This window comes from Protomyctophum bolini (genome assembly GCF_963924005.1).
Source record: "Protomyctophum bolini genome assembly, chromosome: 10".
In the NCBI taxonomy this organism is placed as follows: Eukaryota; Metazoa; Chordata; class Actinopteri; order Myctophiformes; family Myctophidae; genus Protomyctophum; species Protomyctophum bolini.
In genome coordinates, this window is record NC_137871.1 from 7,533,940 (window position 1) to 7,553,043 (window position 19,104).

Below are 19,104 nucleotides of genomic sequence, written 5' to 3' on the forward strand. Positions count from 1 at the left end.
CTAATTTTTGCAGAATCTTTGGCTATATTTTCATTGAATATTCTCCTGCACTAGCCAATGGCAAATTTATTTTGCCTATTTTCGCTAACTGTTCAACCACTGACTGACTGTAATGGACTTTGTTTTTACCTCCGTTTAGTACCGATGCTCTGTATTGTTAATGCTTCTTGTTGCTTTTCTTTTGCCTTGTATTGCTGTACATGACGGTACTTTTTTGTACTCTTTGTACTCTCCTATATTATGATATATATTACTCTTAGGTTGTCTGGTTTTGGTATATGTTGTGTTTACCCTATAGTAACCTCTGTTTCATTTATCCAATAGGATTGGGGTGCAGAGCTACTAATGATGATCAGCTCGCACCTGGGCCCGGGTGTCGACGCCCTATAAATGCCTGCTTTCCCAGTCCTTTTCATTTGCCTCCTACACCTTTTCCACCATGCACTCTTTTCAACATTTCTGTTAATACATAGGCTACAAGACGCACACACACATACATTTCACTCATGCATACACGCACTACACCACTGAATACTGATCTCCACACTTCATCTGTGCTTATTCCTGATTTATCGTTTGATTACTTCTTTTTGGTTAATCAATATATTCTATTTCTTTGGTAAACTCAAAGAACACTCCCCTGTTTTTTGTTGTGTATCTTGGCACCCCCTCGGCCAGGTACATAACAATATGCTCAGAAGATTCATGACATAACCAGCAGTTGTGTCTTGTGTTTTTGTACAGGCCATGCAAGTGGTATTTCCCTGGGGACAATGCTTTATGAGCTCCATTTTCGTCACAGCTAAACCCATTATCCCTAAACTTCTTTGCCTTTTTTACTATCTTGAAAAACATTTTAGAATGGTTAAAATGGCCAGTCTACAAGCTCACAATGTGTCAATGTAGATTGGCTAGTTGAACTATTCAAAAATGTTTTTCAAAATAGTAAAAAATAAAAAGGCAAAGATAAGGGGTTTAGCGGTGATGAAAATTATGTCCTGTCCATAGGCTCTCCTGATTAAACATGAATAAATGGCGGTGAAACGTTATGATTAATTTTGTTCCTCTGTACTGTTTCTCCAGCCGCTAACATGGTCATTCCCACAATAATGATATAAAATGTTTCATATTAATACTTTTAATTCATCCCCCACCCTACTTTGGGCATTTAATTATTGTCAAAACCCTATAACCCTTCCAAGTAACAGTTGGGGACCACTGTTCTGACCTATACAGTATCTGAGTGGTATCCTGCATGGAGACACTTCACCAAACACACAGAACCCCTCTGGCCAACAGCCGTGCTACTGTCTGTCTCTGTTAGTCTCCATTACATCACACCTTCACAGTGAAGTCACACCCCCTCTATGCTGAATGAAGATAGGTTGAGTTTGTTGTGTGGTCTGACTACACATAAGGCTCACATGCTGGTGGGAGTCATTTCATATTGAGTTTCCATTGTATCAATGTAACATGTTTTACTGACATGACAGTTATAAACAATAGCAAATATATTGCCTAAGCTTTGTGATAACGATTCATTACACATAAATACATTAAATAGGTGTGTCCGTGTGTCTCACTGTTGGATCTATCATATACGTACAGTAATGATAATAAAATCTTGTTTCTGTCTTTAAACGAATCAAAACAATGGACCAGTGGATTTAATTCGTTTCTTTCATTTCCAGTGTACAGAATAGCGTTCTTACAACAATAGCTAGTGTCCATCAGCTTTTATCAGTCACTCGAGTCATGCAAATTTAGACTCGATTCACCAACCAAAATGACTTGAGCTAATCACTTTAGTTTAGATGGACATATTTTGCAGCGTGCCACCAAGTGTTGTTGCCTGGGCGACAGATCTCTGGCAGGCTGTGCAGGAATTGCTGGGAGGGTTTCTATAGGATGGACTCTGACGGACTCTGGACGCTGAGGTGCTGTTGAACAGAGCTGAACAACTCATTACCTATAAAGTTATGACACCAAAGTAACCAAGTACATTTACTCAAGTACTCAAGTACTAGACTTTAGTACAGTACAAATTTGTGTTACTTTAACTTTTCTTGAGTATTTAAAATTTGCGATACTTTCTACTTCACAGCATCTCGGAGGCAAATTTGAAAAAATAATCTGCTAGTCATTTGACATATTTAGTTACTTGTTACCAAATGTTCAGTATGTTATGTTTATTAATAAATGGTTGTATGTCATTTGTTCAGATGAATTGAATATTATGTAGGACTAGGACCCCACTAGAAACAAGCCATACAGTAGGCTTTCTTGGTTTTGAAATCCTCTTAGTGTGTGGTGTGTGATAACATGATAAATGTCTTAGTAAGGTTACATGGTGTACATATCTTAGTAAGGTTACATGGTGTGTGTGTGTGTGTGTGTGTGTGTGTGTGTGTGTGTGTGTGTGTGTGTGTGTGTGTGTGTGTGTGTGTGTGTGTGTGTGTGTGTGTGTGTGTGTGTGTGTGTGTGTGTGTGTGTGTGTGTGTGTGTGTGTGTGTGTGTGTGTGTGTGTGTGTGTGTGTGTGTGTGTGTGTGTGTGTGTGTGTGTGTGTGTGTGTGTGATAACATGTCTTAGTAAGGTTACATGGTGTGTGATAACATGTCTTAGTAAGGTTACATGGTGTGTGTGATAACATGTCTTAGTAATGTTACATGGTGTGTGATAACATGTCTTAGTAAGGTTACATGGTGTGTGATAACATGTCTTAGTATGGTTACATGGTGTGTGTGATAACATGTCTTAGTAAGGTAACGTTACATGGTGTGTGATAACATGTCTTAGTAAGGTTACATGGTGTGTGATAACATGTCTTAGTATGGTTACATGGTGTGTGTGATAACATGTCTTAGTAAGGTAACGTTACATGGTGTGTGATAACATGTGTGGTAGAAAACATAATATGTGCTCTCTCTACTTCAACTTCACTGCTTCTGACAAGCTCAAACAGGACAGGAGAGTAACTTAGACATCAAAGAAAAAGAGCACCAATCACAAACATTCAATGAAGAACTGACCAATCTAAGCAAGGCAGTAAAAAGAGTACTCTGCTGCACTAATTATCATGAAATCAAACACACTGCTGCATAGAATAGGCACAATCAAGCAATTAAGGTCATCATGACATGACCTCATAAAGTGGCTCTTACACACATTAACTACTTAAGCTCTATTTTACACATACTGTAAGAGTGACCCATTTTGACAAATTTGAAATTGAAATTCCTGGGGCATGCATCTAGTTACTAGCCTGGCTAATAAGCCAGACTCAAATCACACTGTCGTGTGGCAATTTTTTTTTTTTGCCAACGGCTGATTCGGTCTGGCTCATTAGCCAGGCTATCTAGTTACAGCAGCACACCATACTGCCTCTCCAAATCCATATATCAGTATCACAGAATGGAACTGCTAGCGTCTTTTGTTTGTCTTTGTTTAATAAGACCAACTGTACAGTACATCCACTGACCTTTAGTTTGAAATACCAAAGCAGCAGACTCCCTGTTCTAATGATGATGGAAGAGAAAGACCAAACACAAATAACACTCTAATCCAAAGTCCGAGACGCACTGGCTGCCATAGCAACCAGACACTCACTGCTGGCAGTGGATGGCCGGGTGGTTTATATATGCCGGAGGTGAATGTGAACAATACTTGGACATGGTACACTACACAGATCCTCACTCACAGCCACAGACTCCTGGTTTGTTTGGTTGTTTGTTTTGTAGGTATATAGGCGGGAGGTGCTCTGAATCAGTGAGAAAGAGGGGGGCACAAACCGAGAGTACAGCAGCATTCCGTGGGATACAGGTCAACTAAAAGGCTCAATTTATGTATAGCACTGATTTAGGCAAAGAATTAAAAAAAAACCTCGAAAATGGAGTCAGGTGGTTTCCCCCCGACAGCAACGATACGCGACTACATTCCTTGCATGTTCTCCCCATGTTCATATTCATACATGGGTTTCCTTTTCTCCCAAACCCAGCCCATGTTTTTGCTATTTCCGCCTATTTACGGCCTTATATAAAAGGCAGCTGATTCACAATAGAACCAAATATTGGCATTCTGATTATTCTGGCATGTATAGGGACACTACCCGTAGACCATTTTTGCAAGTATGATGTAAAAACAAACAGCAGGTAGAAAATGACAGTGGATTTTGTTTGGAACTTCATGGATCAATTGTTAAGACTTTTGCAGTAAAAGTAAAACTCAGGACAATCCATTTCATGAAGGGGACATCCTAAAGATATGAAAAAACCATGTCCCGTTTTGTTATACCTCGGGAAGGAAGGGGTATAGTCAACTTTGGGGGCTTTGGTTCCTGCACTACAAGTCTGAACAGCAAAAAACAAATGGAAACCGAGTTTTGCTAATCAGATTTGAACCACATTTCTCTGGGGTTTGTAATCTGGATCCAATGGGATTCGTGTATTTTGTCTCAGTCTGGACCTCGCAACACTGTAGCCTGATTCATACTTGGTGTATGATGGCTTGCTGGTTCCATTTTGTACATTCTCTGAGTTATAGACCTATATTTAAGTTTCCATTGTAGTCCTTAACTATGAATAATTGGGAAACCCCCTGGAAACATACCCCTCAAGGACACCTGTGCACAACATCCCCCAACCCCTCGCTGTGAACCAGACTAATTCAGGGTTTAATGTGTCAGACAAGTGGTTGTATTCAGTTAAGAGCTCGGCCATAGGAGCAGAATGAAAACAATAGGAGATGTTTGAGACTACTGCATATACAGCAGCAGCGCACTGCCAAACCGCTGTCTGCTGGCACCGTCATCTTGTTATTCTGCTGGGATTCAGGATAATAAGAGTCTTGGCTTGTAATGGGATAATGTTGGAACATGCAAGGTTTAAGAGTGTAATACAACACACAGCAAGCTGGCCTCTTCTCTATGGACACAGTTACATTAAGCATTTAAGCCCTATACTTATGTCATACAATAGGGTTCTTCCATCCATCCATCTCCAACCGCTTATCTGTAGTCGGGTCACGGGGGCAACAGCTCCACCAGAGAGCTCCATACTTCCCTCTCCAGAGCAACATTAGTGACTTCGTCCTGGGGGATCCCGAGACGTTCCAAGGCCCAGTGAGTCTTTCCTCCAACTGCGCCTTAGTCTGCCCCGGGGTCTAGGGGGAAGAGTAATCTAGTAAGAGAGTGGCGACACTAGCGTTGACTCCCATTGTCACAATGGAATGCTGAAGTGCTCATTCTACCTCAATGGGATAGTTCCAATGTTCGGAACTATACCCATATAGGCATCCGCTTTGCGGCGAGATCAAAGCGTGTCGCCACTCTCTTACTAATCCACTCGGCTATAGAGCGCCGCAGTCCCTCCCCCTTTCAGAAAAACGAGTGGCCCAGGAAATCAAAACCCAATGCATTCTCCCATAGGCACTTATTTATTTAATTTATTTTAACAAATCATGACAGTGAACACAATGTTTTGGGCCGATCAAATCATTAGAAAGAAGAAAAGAAAGTCAGGAGACAACACTGTTTGTTTTGTTTTTCGTCCCCGTTTGATCGGCCCAAAACATTGTGTTCATTGTCATGATTTGTCACGATCCGAGTTGGCTTTGTCCGCGGCGTAACCGTCTTTAAATAAATTGAATAAATAAGTGCCTATGGGAGAATGCATTGGGTTTTGATTTCCTGGGCCACTCGTTTTTCTGAAAGGGGGAGGGACTGCGGCGCTCTATAGGGAGACTAACCACAAGCCCGAACCACACTTCTCACCGTATCTCTAAGAGAGACGCCAGCCACCCACACTTCATGAGAGCAGCAGGAAGGAAGATTGCTCGGTAGACACTAGACAGAGAGCTTCGCCTTCTGATACAAATGCAACTATGCTTTGAAAACAAATAACTTTTCATAAAAACAAAACCAATAAGCAGACTGGCTACTACTGTACGTACTGTATGCTTGAGGAGGGAAAACACACACACACACACACACACACACACACACACACACACACACACACACACACACACACACACACACGAGAGAATACAGCTTGGGTTCACATATATTTCTGAGTGACTCATTCCATAACCTTTGTAAAAGGAAATAACTTTGAGGATTGAGTTGATTTCTTCAAAGACCATCACCAGAGCGCCAGTGGGAGGCCCGCTGCCACCAAAGATAGGACCCATGCACTCACCAAACTGATCCTACAACTACAACTTGACCTCTCCTCTCTCTCTCTCCCAGTAAAACCAGACGGTCTTCTGTTATAGACCAGTCTCACAGAGACAGCTAAAACCATATCACATTAATAATAGATTACATAATCATTTAAAAAAAAAATTGGTTCATCAATTCGACAAAGTGTATGTGCATTCTTTTTAAATTATGTATTTGCCACTAATCCACATAATGGATTAGTGAGCTCTCTCTCTCTCTCTCTCTCTCTCTCTCTCTCTCTCTCTCTCTCTCTCTCTCTCTCTCTCCTGTTTTTTTTTCATTTTATTTCTTTACACCAAGGATGCTTGGTGTAAATGCATACTCCATACTGGCATCCATACTGGTGCATTGTACACCTATAGCCTGAGTCATTGCGTCTTTTAAAGATTCCTCCCACGGACAGCTGCTATTGAACATCCATGTTACATAACAGTTATAACACTATAACAACTCTGCCTAGCTCTTCTCTCTCCCTCCCCCATCACATTGGCACCAGATCACTTAGGGGTGTAACGCTATAGTAAATGTATCAAGAAAACTATTTGAATTTCAAAGAATCGAAGTACAACACAACTTAAACAGCAAAATTGACTTTGTATCGTATCGTTTTGCAATGCAAGTAATCAATCGTATCAATGCTAATACTTGCGCATTTTAAGAAGAACAAAGAAAAAGAGGGGTTTCATTATTTTTCCATCTCTACACTACACGATTTAATAAATGTGTGTATTCTCTGTGTTCATGTTAAGGTACAGCTTTGTGATTTGTGTTCAAGTATTTATATCATGTATCATGTATTCATGTATTTGCCAGAGAATCACTGTTCACTTTTAAATAATAGCCCAATCATAGTACTGAGACTGCACTCATAAAGGTTCTAAATGACATTTGGCTTAACACTGATTCTGCCAATGTCTCTGTTCTTGTTTTGCTGGATCTTGGACACTGGATATCTGGACACTGTGGATCATTCAATATTATTACAAAGATTAGAGCACTATGTGAGACTCTCTGGAACTGTTCAAATCAAACCTTCAGAATAGGAAATACTTTGTCTCTATTGGAAACAGATGGCTATGACCTGTGGGGTTCCACAGGGGTCCATTCTAGGACACCTCCTATTAAATATATATATACAGTATGCTTCCCCTATAGGACAAATAATAAGCAACAATAAAGTAAATGACCAATTATGCACATGACACGCAAATCTACATATCAGTTACATCAACGGACTATGGTCCTGTTGATTCCCTCTGTCAATGCATTGAGGAAATCAATGACTGGCAAAATGTTCTTCAATGAAATAAAGATAAAACTGAGATCATACATTTTTTGGACTATACAGAATCAGAGACAGAGTGTAATGTATCACTTTGAATCGCGGTCTCTTACACCCAAGAGTCAGGTGATAGATCTTGGTGTTGTCCTAGACTCATATTTAAAAATAAAAAAAGTAATTTCATCTGCCTATTATCATCACCTTAAAAACATTGCAAGAGTCAGGGGAATTATGTCCAAGCGAGACCTATAGAAACACTTATACTGTACATGCTTTTGCTTCCAGTAGACTGGATTACTGTAATGGTATACTGCTCACAGGACTTTCAAAGAAAGCTCTTCGTCAACTCCAACTGATTCGGAATGCCATCGCCATAATGAAGCAATATCGTCCATGTATCGTATCGTCAACCATGTGATACGTTTATCACGTGGTTGTATCGCCAGACCCTGAGATTCTCATTCTGTCTTTCTGTCTCTTGCTCTCTCTCTCTCTCTCTACTGCAACTTTCTCCCCCCCCCCCTTTCACTGTATACTTTACTGCATAATGCCATCTCTCTCTCTCTCTCTCTCTCTCTCTCTCTCTCTCTCTCTCTCTCTCTCTCTCTCTCTCGCTCTCTCTCTCTCTCTCTCTCTCTCTCCCTCTCTCTCTCTCTCCCTCTCTCTCTATCGATCTTGAAAGTAGTCAATGTAGCCAGACCCATTCACACTAATCACAAATACGAGAAGACAGGTTTCATATTATTCTTCTCCATGTAGCCTATATTATCTCTCCAATAAACAATCTTCCCCGCTCCGATCTCCAATGAACACAACTCTCTCCATGCTCGTTCTGTGCGTCTTTACACTATTAGCTTTAACAGGCAAATGTTTGGGTGTCGGGTCGATATAATGAGGCCCTATAGCACCGTGAAAAGCTTGTTCTGAAGAGTCGTTCTGGCTTTGCCTGTCAGCTTGATTTTGGGGGTGGGTTTATTATAAACCACACAAGGGATTTTAGGCCTAAGGCCAATTCTAAAAGCGCCTTCTAAAGCCTGACCTAAGTTTTCTGGAAAAAACTTCAAATATTTATATAGCAGCATCAATTTTTTGTATTTTTTTAATACTGTACAGAACCCAAAAATGTTCTGGGTTCTGGGTTCTGGGTTCCCGCCCAGAATGGGTTAAAGCATTACTAATTATTCTGTGTTTTTGAGGGGCGTCAGCCCCTCCTATATACAGCTTTTCGTCCCGTCACGTCTCACATTTGCCATTGACAATGAAAGGAGAATTTACGTCATATGTGCCTGAAATATGACGTATACATAAATTCAGTTGTCAACGCACATGTCATGGTGAAAAGATGAGTTTTTTTTAAACATCGTCTCATGGTTAAAAGATAATAACGTAAGTTGACAAATTAATTCACGAAGAAGTATATTCTTATTTTATTCGGATGAAGCCGACAAAAGCACCCCTCACTTCACACGGGTGTGATTTTATATAATACACTGTATTTCTCATCACAGTTATTGTGTATATAGTACCGTATATCATGTTATGGAGATCACGGTGCCTAGCTTGAAGGTGCCTAATTTCAATTTGGCAGGATGATAGCATGAAGTCACACCGTCACCATATGTGACATCACATCATGATCACATCGCCACATTTGCCAGTTATAACTGGCACACTCTGAACATAAGAAACATCTGAGTTAAGCTCTAACCTTACAACGATTCACCGCCGAGACCTACTCGCACAGAATAACATACGTAACATCCACAAGCGAATGACCAGCTACCTTTATACAGTCCTTTTTACGAGTTCTCATGAAGGCCCCCTAACATTGTGGTCCTTAACTGAACACATGTACAGTACATATTTTGTTCTGTAAAAAAAACGCTACATAGCAATGTACTGTATATTACTATTCATAGAAATGTTGTGTGTGTGTGTGTGCGTGCGTGCGTGCGTGCGTGCGTGCGTGCGTGCGTGCGTGCGTGCGTGCGTGCGTGCGTGCGTGCGTGCGACAAGACATCTGTGTCAGATTTCTTGTGCACCACCAGTACTAAATGATGAATCACATACATAGTAGGTTTTATACTTTTAGAAATAGTTAACTTTAATTTTTATCATGTATGTACTACTGACATGTCAATGGGGCTCAGATGTCGCACAAATGTGGAGTCATACATCAAAGATGCTTCATAGATGGCCACATTAAGTCAGAGTCCCCCATGAATATCTTTCACATCGTGGATTTATAATTACAGGGCCCCTGTTACAGGGCCATTCCTCCATATTAAAATCAACATGTAATTCTTCTTTTGGCTAGTCAGGGGTCGCCAGTGCATGTTGTGCAAGTTGTGAAAGCATGCCCCACCCGTTTAAGCAATATTACTTATAGCCTACTTGTTGAAGGAGTAACCTTTGTACCCGCCAGTACCCAATGCAGTACCCCAGTACAAGATCAATCAAATATGGAGATATGTGGATGTTTTAGAAACTGCTGTTTTATTCACAAAATCTATAAGCTAAACTGCTCAAATCTATAAGGTACAATAAATCTATCAGCGTTTTGTTTGAACTGTGAGTTCCCTCACATGAACCCTCTTCACTGAAGAGCTCAGCAGTGTGTTGTGAGGGCAGCTGGGGGAGGAGAGGATTATTGGGTTCAGGGCATTGCATTGGGACAGCCAAAGGTCTCGACGGGAACTTGCTTTCTGACCAGAACCCACACCTCTTTAATATTCCATCACTCCCGCTGAGAATGGAGGAGAGCGCATGTCTTTTGATCATTCCTCAGTCAGATGGCAGATGGAATTACAATGTGATGAGATTGAACCAAAAACAAAACTATGGAACATCGACGTGTGGAATGATCTTCTCTTGCCGGCTTCACCTCCCCAAGGAGCATGATTAGTTTGCTTTGAAAGACGTTGCTGACACACATCGATGCTGGATAGGCATGTACGCACACACGCACACACACACACACACACACACACACACACACACACACACACACACACACACACACACACACACACACACACACACACACACAGTCACACACGCTCACAAACACATAACCCAGGGCCTGGGCTATGTGTTTGTGAATCCCAGGGGCAATAGACGCTCATTACAGAACTCAGTTCATATTTCAAAATATTGACATACGCACACGCACACGCACGCACGCACACGCACACACACACACACACACACACACACACACACACACACACACACACACACACACACACACACACACACACACACACGACACGGTTATGTGACTCTTGCCATAACCGTTGTAAAGGAAAACAACTTTAAGGAAATGTCAGTTCATCCTGTATTGAAGTAACTCCGGAAACCCAGACATTTGTATTAGTAATGAAGTGGCAGAGCCTCCCATTAGGCAGAGCCCCAGGGGGAGGTCTGTCACTGAATTTGGCCCAGGATCCTGAGGATTCCTCTTTGGGACTCATACTCAGTAGCCCATTGGACTGCAATTCATCGCTGACACATATTCCTCTCTGCAGAAGACACATCTTCGAACACTAAGCTAATGAGCCTGGGTTTGCGAGAAGCACTCGCGTGTCATATATAATTAAGAAAAGAATATCAATACCACCATGTAGAAATGAATACTCAGTCAAGTCCTGTGTTCAAAATGTACTTGAGTAAAAGTACAAAAGGTATTGGCGTCAAAATATACTTGAAAAGCCAACAGTAAAAGCATTCATAATACAGAATGTCCCATTTCTATAGGTCTCCTCCTCTGAAATAGCTGAAATATAAATTAGGGCTGCGGTTAAAGCTATATACCCTCTGCTTGCAATGCAGCTTTACAAAACACTGACTGGCATTAAACCCCTAAGGAAGACTATATAAATTCAAGTCAAGATGCAGTGCTACTACTATAGCCCAATACACACAATACAATGAAATATAAATTAGGGCTGCGGTTAAAGCTTTATACCCTCTGCAACGTTTCTGTTCTACTCCGAATAGTCACCAGCTATGGGTCTCCTGAGTCCTGAGTCCTGTACACATGTGCTGAATGTTTCTGTGCACTGTGCAAATACAGCCTGCCTGCCCAAATTAAATGTTCTCCAATGTAGTCAGTGGGGTCATCGGCACGGAGACCACCCACATTGTACATGTTTACAATGTTTGTATTAACATATACTCTACCAAACAGACAAGACACGAAATAACTGAATTACGTTACATCTTCAGCTTTGACGTATGTTTTGTATAATAGTGATCAAAATCTACAAAGTATAGTCTAAGTATTGCCTCTGAGATGTAGGTGTAGTGGAGTAGAAGTAAAAATTGAAAATGCTCAAGCAAAGTAAAAGTACCTCACAATTACATTTGGGTACAGTACATGAGTAAATGTACTCAAATACTGTCCACCACTGGCAGAAATAACATATCTAACACCATCGTATGAATATGTGCCGATTTGGCTTCCCTCCAGTCCTGACTGAAGAGGGAATGGTTGTGTTCTTAGCCCCACTGGTTAATTTATACACTGTATACCGTGCTGTCTGTGTCACTGGTTTGAGTCTGGCAAGTACCGGTAACCTTTGTCCTTTGACCTGTCACTCTCCACTGTGCCTGAGTTAACCTAAACTTCAACTTCAATGTCACATCACAGGCTTACAAAAAAATAAATAAAATAAAAGTACAATTAATGCATTTACCGGTATAAACTTTATTTTTTTAAGTAAAGTATGTTTCTGGATATGGATGCGGGAGGACAGTGCTCTGTAATGCAGACTGCCCTCTACTGGTATAAAAGTATACCCCTCCTTTCTATTAGCCTACAGTACAATATTCTGTGTACATTTACTGTAAATTAAGTGTGACTAGTGTAGAAATGGACCCAAAGGGATCCTTAAAGGAGTAGTTCACCCCAAAAAAAAAAGTTTGTTTGTTTGTTTGGGGTTTTTGGTCGCATTCCTAAGCCAGTAATTTGATGACCGGCAGATTCAAAGAGTCTCCATTTTAGTCTCCTACCGGAGACTCCACCAGTCGTGAAATTATTGGATTATGAATGCGACAAAATCCAAAACATCTCCATGAATTCAAGGCTTCATGGGGTTTGTAATTGATAGAAATGTCTTAGGTGAACTCATTTAAGGACCTCTTTTAAGGGTCATTAACTGCCCACAGAGGTAAAGTGAACTTGTGTTTGTTATTCGTTCAAGTTAAATCTTCGGTATTTATGTTTGAGAGCTTGAGTTTTTAGTTCCTGCATGTGCAGTACTGTACATCTTCTGTTCCTGAAACTATTTTATACTTTGTAATATGATGTTGTGCATCATCGGTATCAGTATCAATATGGTCAGTACTCACTTGAATAATATGACATGAAATTTCATTGGAACATGTCTTACAAATATTGTTAAATGGCGATCTTTCTCTGAGACAGTGAAGAAAGCCTACACAGCCGATCCGACATCTTGTCTCTGTCTGTATGTAAACATGAAGCACATACTGTATATGCAGTACCTGTTGGAACTACCTTTAGCCATTGTGCTTTTCTGGGGATTTCAATTCTCTTTGTATTTGCTTGAACTGTGCTTACTCTACAAACAGTTAATACAATTTTTATTCAATCAATCAATTCTGATTCGCCGTGCGGCCGATGGCAGTAAACAAGGCAAATATCATCCGCTATACATTTATCCTATAATGACATAGGGTGCGTTCGGAAATGCGCCCTGAACGCACTGGTGTGCTCTCTTGTCGTTCGTTTATTCAGTGCACTCGGTGCGTTGCCGTTCGAAAATCCAGTGCGCTGCGGCGCACCGGGTGTGCCGAGTGCCCGCGCTGAGCGACCCTATACCCTGAAGCTGGGGTCGTCCGGTGTGAATGCGTCACAGCTGTGGTCGTTCGTAAATAAGGCACACTGAACGCACTCTGTGACGTCACCGCCCACCACACTCAACAAACTGACCACATTCCCGGTGCGCATTTCTGAACGCACCCATAGCCAAACTCCTTATCACACCTGTTCTCAGTTGTAATTAGTCTGATTTTCTTCTCACCTCACATCTTCGCAATCACCAAATTCCTCTCACCTGTCCCAATTAGTTTTCCTTGTAACCATCCATTCACATTCTGGGCTCCATCTTGCGCCACTCTTATCCCTTATCCCTAAATTGAAAATCATTTTAAAATAGTTCAACTATAGCCAATCTACATCTACATGTTGTGAGCTTGTAGATCTGTTTTTTTTTTAATAGTAAAAATGGCAAATCAGTTTAGGGATCAGGGTTAAGGGATGGCGCAAGATATAGCCCTCTGTCTTCTCTCCCATCAGTAGCCTATATCTTTGTTTCTGTGCACATCAGGCAGTGTTGAGTTCTCTAGTCCAATGGCTCTTCTCAAACTTTGAGTGGGTCGGGTTTGTTCCACTTTGTACACACAGACCTGTAGGGGTCCATTTGGAACCCCCTCCAGGAACCCTGAGGGTCCTGCCTGGACCCCACGTCTAGTATCATATAGTGTGAATTTACTCGTGGTTCTGTCTGTATACTGTGTACGTTTTACTTGAAGAATTTATACCGATCAGCTTGGATTTAATTTAATAAACTGTTTTGCCTGCCTGCCTGCATGCAGCATGTCATCAGATGCCAGGGAGGAAATCAGATCAAATACTTCAACAACCCCTAGCCATGGTTCACATGACGCTCGTACTTCACAAGCGTCATGGCTTAACTTCCGCCTGTTTTACGCGATCGCTACATTCTAAACGTGTACATGAACATTCAGATTTCAAATATAAAGTACTCACCACGCGGGCCACGGGTGTTCGAAATGTGCTGGTACAGTGATTAGCATTGCTAGCTGCATTGTGTAATAAAAGGCATTTTTATCAGAGCTGTTTTTTTGCCATTGGCAGTGAGTGTGGCACTCTGAAACACTGTGTGTGTGTGTGTGTGTGTGTGTGTGTGTTCGATATAGGCACACTGACCGCACTGCCAAAACAGACTAATAGGCGAGTGCGCTCCCGGTGTGAAACTGTGACTTTTCCGAACGCACCCCGTTTGAGAAAAGTATAGCCAGGGCACTCGGATAAAAATGCTTTTTATTAAACAACGCGGAATGCTTAGCAATGCTAATCGCTGTCCTGCAGCAAATTCCTAACACCCGTGGCACACGTGGTGGTGAGTACTTTATATTTTGGTCCAGCGTCAACCGCTATCTATTTAGCCGACACCGGTATTTGCGCCTAGAGGTGTGGTCATGGGCACGCTTTCTCCTAAATTGCTATTAGAGTTTAAATCTCTCCTTATATGCTCCTTTTGCATCTCTTTGTAATGTTCCTATAATCAGCAGAAGTGAGTGCTATAATATGCCACTTCCTTGTGGCCATTGTGTTGTTTATATAATTGTATAGTCAAATAAGTTATTTGTGCGGCGTGCATGCGCGATAATCCATTTTCTCGTTTAGTTCATCACCAGCGCAGCAAATGGAGTTTAATCCATCAATTTGCAGAACTTTCCTTTTCGCTTCATACCGCTCCGTAGAGACGGTCTACACGCACAATCTATATACCAAACGAAAGCCCGAATTTCGTGGAAAGAAATTAAAACGGTACGGGGGGGGGGGGTGCATCACGAGTGAGACTTCAAGGCAGCAGCACATCACTCTTCCATGGGCTATATAGACCGTAAGGCTATATGAAGCAATATAGAACTGGGCATAACGGGCAACGGATATGGGATCTCTTAAAGGCAATGGCACGTTGTGGACTGGTGATTGGTTCAATATTGTAACGCCCAAACCACACCTATGCATAATATAACGGGTAACGGTACGGAGGTGTTTCAGGGATTTAGACAGGTAACCAAAATACCAACTTTAGTGGGGGAACACCCCTTCCCCACATGGTATAAATCCCCAAACAGTGTATTTAGAAAGATCAGACGAAAATGGAGCCCTTATATCTCTATTCAGAAAATGATCGTTGCTATATTGAGCATTTGATCTAATCCCCATCTCCTCAGCTCTTCAATAAATAGAAAATACATTTTCAGGTGGGAAGCCAATTTCATCCAACCATGGGCGTAGTTATACCCTGCATGTATCAACTTCAGATTGTATAATGTGTTCCCATTACAATTTTGTCAGCTCATTTTTTCATCACTTCCAATTTTACTTGTTTATCCTGTTATCTGTATAACTTCTCTCTCCTGATTGGATAAAAATTGGTATACCGACCTGAAAATTCACACTCAAAGCTGCAAAGACAGGGAGATTTACTGGGAAAAAAACCCCCAGAGGGACTCGTATATGGGGTGTGATATAGGAGAATCAATTTGGCTATTTGTGTGGGTGTATGGGGCTATAGGACCTAATACTATATGGGTCTTTAGCGTAGAGCTCCTGATATGGAACAGCCTCATCTGTTTCAAGCAAGACCCCAAAAACCATTCATTCAGAAAGCTTTCTTATCGATCTGATAAACCATGAAAGTTACAAGCTAATGGGTGACTATTGTCGGCCATGCAAGCTAAAAGGGCAAAGCATTGTGACTGAAGACAAGTACATGCGGACTCATTATGTGCAAAAACTATATCTGCAAGTCTCTGGTAAACAACTGATTTTAGTCAGTAAATCAGTCCTCTTCTGTTGTTTTGGAAAAGTGATTCTGATTATTATAAATCATTTGGATGAGAAACAGAAACAAAACCAGAAACTAGAGAGTCTATTGAGAATACCACATTTGACATTTAGGCTGCATTAACCCAAAAATAATATGCATTTGGTCATGCATGGAATCCCATCTGAAAATAGTTTGTGCCAGGGAACCCCTCACGATTTGTGCTGTTAAAACGTTTTTCACGATTTCTTTGAAAATAGTAGATCCACAAGTCCACACAATCTGTCATATTGTGAACATAAAACGGTTAAAATGATTTTGGATTCTGTGGACCCCCCTAAAGGACGACTGGGGGTCTGCAGACTCCAAATTGAGAACCACTGGGCTATATATAATATTATATTTTTGCTTATAATATATCAGTTTGATTGACAGCTGCGTTGTGTCTGAGTCTGACTCTGACCTAGTCTGTCGCCCGCATGTCTCCCTCCACGGAAGTTCCATATATGGTGATATAGACGATCATTTGCGCGTGCTCAAATCAAGATCCTTTCATTTACATTTGTAGCTGGGTGAAGAAACCAAACGGGTTGCGTAGCAACCACTAATGAACCGTGTGTGTGTGTGTGTGTGTGTGTGTGTGTGTGTGTGTGTGTGTGTGTGTGTGTGTGCGTGTGTGTGTGTGTGTGTGTGTGTGTGTGAGAGAGAGTGCGTGTGTGTGTGTGTGTGTGTGTGTGAGAGAGAGTGCGTGCGTGCGTATGTGCGCGCGCGCGTGTGTGTGCGTGCGTGCGTGCGTGCGTGTGTGTGTGCTGTAGTCATTAAAAAAAAAAAAAACGCTATATGGACTGACAATTAATATAGTTGCCAGGAGAATTGGCCTCACAATTAGCCACTATAGCCTATATTAATTGGCTATCAATAAAAGATAGTGATTCTATAGTATAGGCCCACACCTTGCAAAACGTTCATCAGAGCTGAATGTCAAGAATTTATATGTAGCCTATAGGCTATTCGCCTAAGCATGGCTATACAAAAGATGCAGAACATGGTTGTTTTGGTGATGCTGATGATAATGCCGGTGATTGATTATTTTGTGGACCTTGTAAACCTGGTCTTATATCATCTCTTTTGTTTTTTACGACCACCCACCTCACAGCTCCCCTCCTAAAAATCCAATTTATACAACGGTGTCGGCTTGACAAAGGAACAGATAAGTAACGGCGACTATAATGTGACCCACGATGAACGCCCTTCATATAGCCATCATTCTATTTGTTTTTTAATACCGGTAATTTTATTGACCCGGCCGTCATCAATATATATATATGTTATTTTAGTTATTTTATTTGTTGCCGCCGCGAGGCAATGCATGAGTGGGTGGGTGAACGCAATACGTTCTTCACAGACAAGACATCTCCCCGTGACAGACCGTCCGTTACTGTGGAAACCAACTTTCATTCAGACCCGTGTGTGAACACGCATGCACGCACGCTTACGCCAACACGATGATGCTCGCTCATTCTCTCACAAAGCCAATAATCGGCCTCTTTATTGATTGATTGATTAAAATGTCCATATATTAGGCTACTAATATACGTCTATAGACCTATACCACAGCGTGCGTAAATGTGTATACATCCGCATTTATATAGCCATGTATGGTCATTGGATAACAGGACAACTATACCCCTTTTCCGTTTTCTTCCCGGAATTTTCCCCAGTGAGGGGTGGTGGGAGAGGCTGGACAGTATAGGCGGCTCAGCGGCTGGACTTTGAATTTCTCTAACTATAAACTTTCACGACAGCATGCAGACAGCTAAAGCAAGGCTATATACAAATATAATTTATGAAAAGCTATACAGTGAAGTCGGTTCACAGAAGTTGTAACTTGTATAGGCTATGTGTGAATTATTCACGATTCCATTAATCCACACATTAAAAGGCTGGAGTCTGTGGACAGTGCCATATTCTTATAGGGAACAACAACAGCTCTGTTTTACCTTCATAAACTTGACCCTAAAGCACCAAACCATGCGGGTGAATGAATGATTTGTTTACTTACAACAGTTGGTGACGGCGAAACTGTTTGCCACCTCCAGGTTGTCAATGTGCGGCGTCAGTCTGAATTCAGTGGTGCCAAACTGAACCATTCCTATCCGAAACGCACTGTATTCCTGGTCCGCTCCTCTGGGAAACAGACCCCCTGCAAACATACAGGATTATACTTAGAACTCTATATAGACTATATAGGCTATACTATAATGTCTGTCTGTCTGTCTGTCTGTCTGTCTGTCTGTCTGTCTGTCTGTCTGTCTGTCTGTCTGTCTGTCTCTAAATGAGATTTTACATGTATTTCTTCAGAATTACGCACAAGTCTCTTATTATTATTTATTTTTTTACCACACAAGTCTATATTCTAGCCTACACGACTATTCTAGATTATTATACAGCTCAATCTTTTGACGTCTTCAGCATTATGTGCAAAGTGTCCATGGTTTGAAGACAGTCAGTTAATTCCGTGCAATTATATTTATTTTATTTTTTTAATTTAGCCTACCAATCTGAACACTGGGCGAGCCTCCGAGCGCACATCCCCACAAAGAGAGCAGCAAAAACACGGATAAATGCACTATCTCTTGCATGTCCACAGTTTTTGGGGTGTCCACATCCGAAGCAGACAGTCAGGCAGCCTTGAGATTTCCCCCCACAGCGAGGAGAATGTTAGATCCCACACATCATAGAGACTTCCAAGCCTGGAGGAAATGATGTGCCGCTGACCAGTTCGCAGGTGGTTCTTTCTCGGTGAGAAGATCAGAAGAAGAAGAAGAAAAGAAAATAACTCCAGGCGCTGTTTTCCACCAGCAGATAAATAATCGCGGTAGTAGGTATAGGCTCTCTATATACGCGGTCGAGCAGACTAAATGTATATTTATCTTGTTTTTTTCTCTTGCGCTGATATATCTTTTGTCGGAGCTTGGCGTTCTCTCAGAGCGTC

General features: G+C 41.5%; 1 protein-coding gene across 2 annotated transcripts in view; it reads right to left on the minus strand.

Annotated features, from left to right (window-relative positions):
- gria2b (glutamate receptor, ionotropic, AMPA 2b) overlaps nt 1–18,274 on the minus strand; it is a gene marked incomplete at both ends in the record, with an annotated part of 63,504 nt that extends 45,230 nt beyond the window's left edge. The window contains one exon of one of the 2 annotated variants that reach the window (XM_080774815.1): nt 18,172–18,274. In XM_080774815.1, coding sequence (XP_080630941.1) covers nt 18,172–18,259 — 88 coding nt within the window. The remainder of the gene's footprint in view (nt 1–18,171) is intronic. The other variant, XM_080774816.1, reaches the window with a different exon arrangement.
- Between the last annotated feature and the right edge of the window lie 830 nt (nt 18,275–19,104).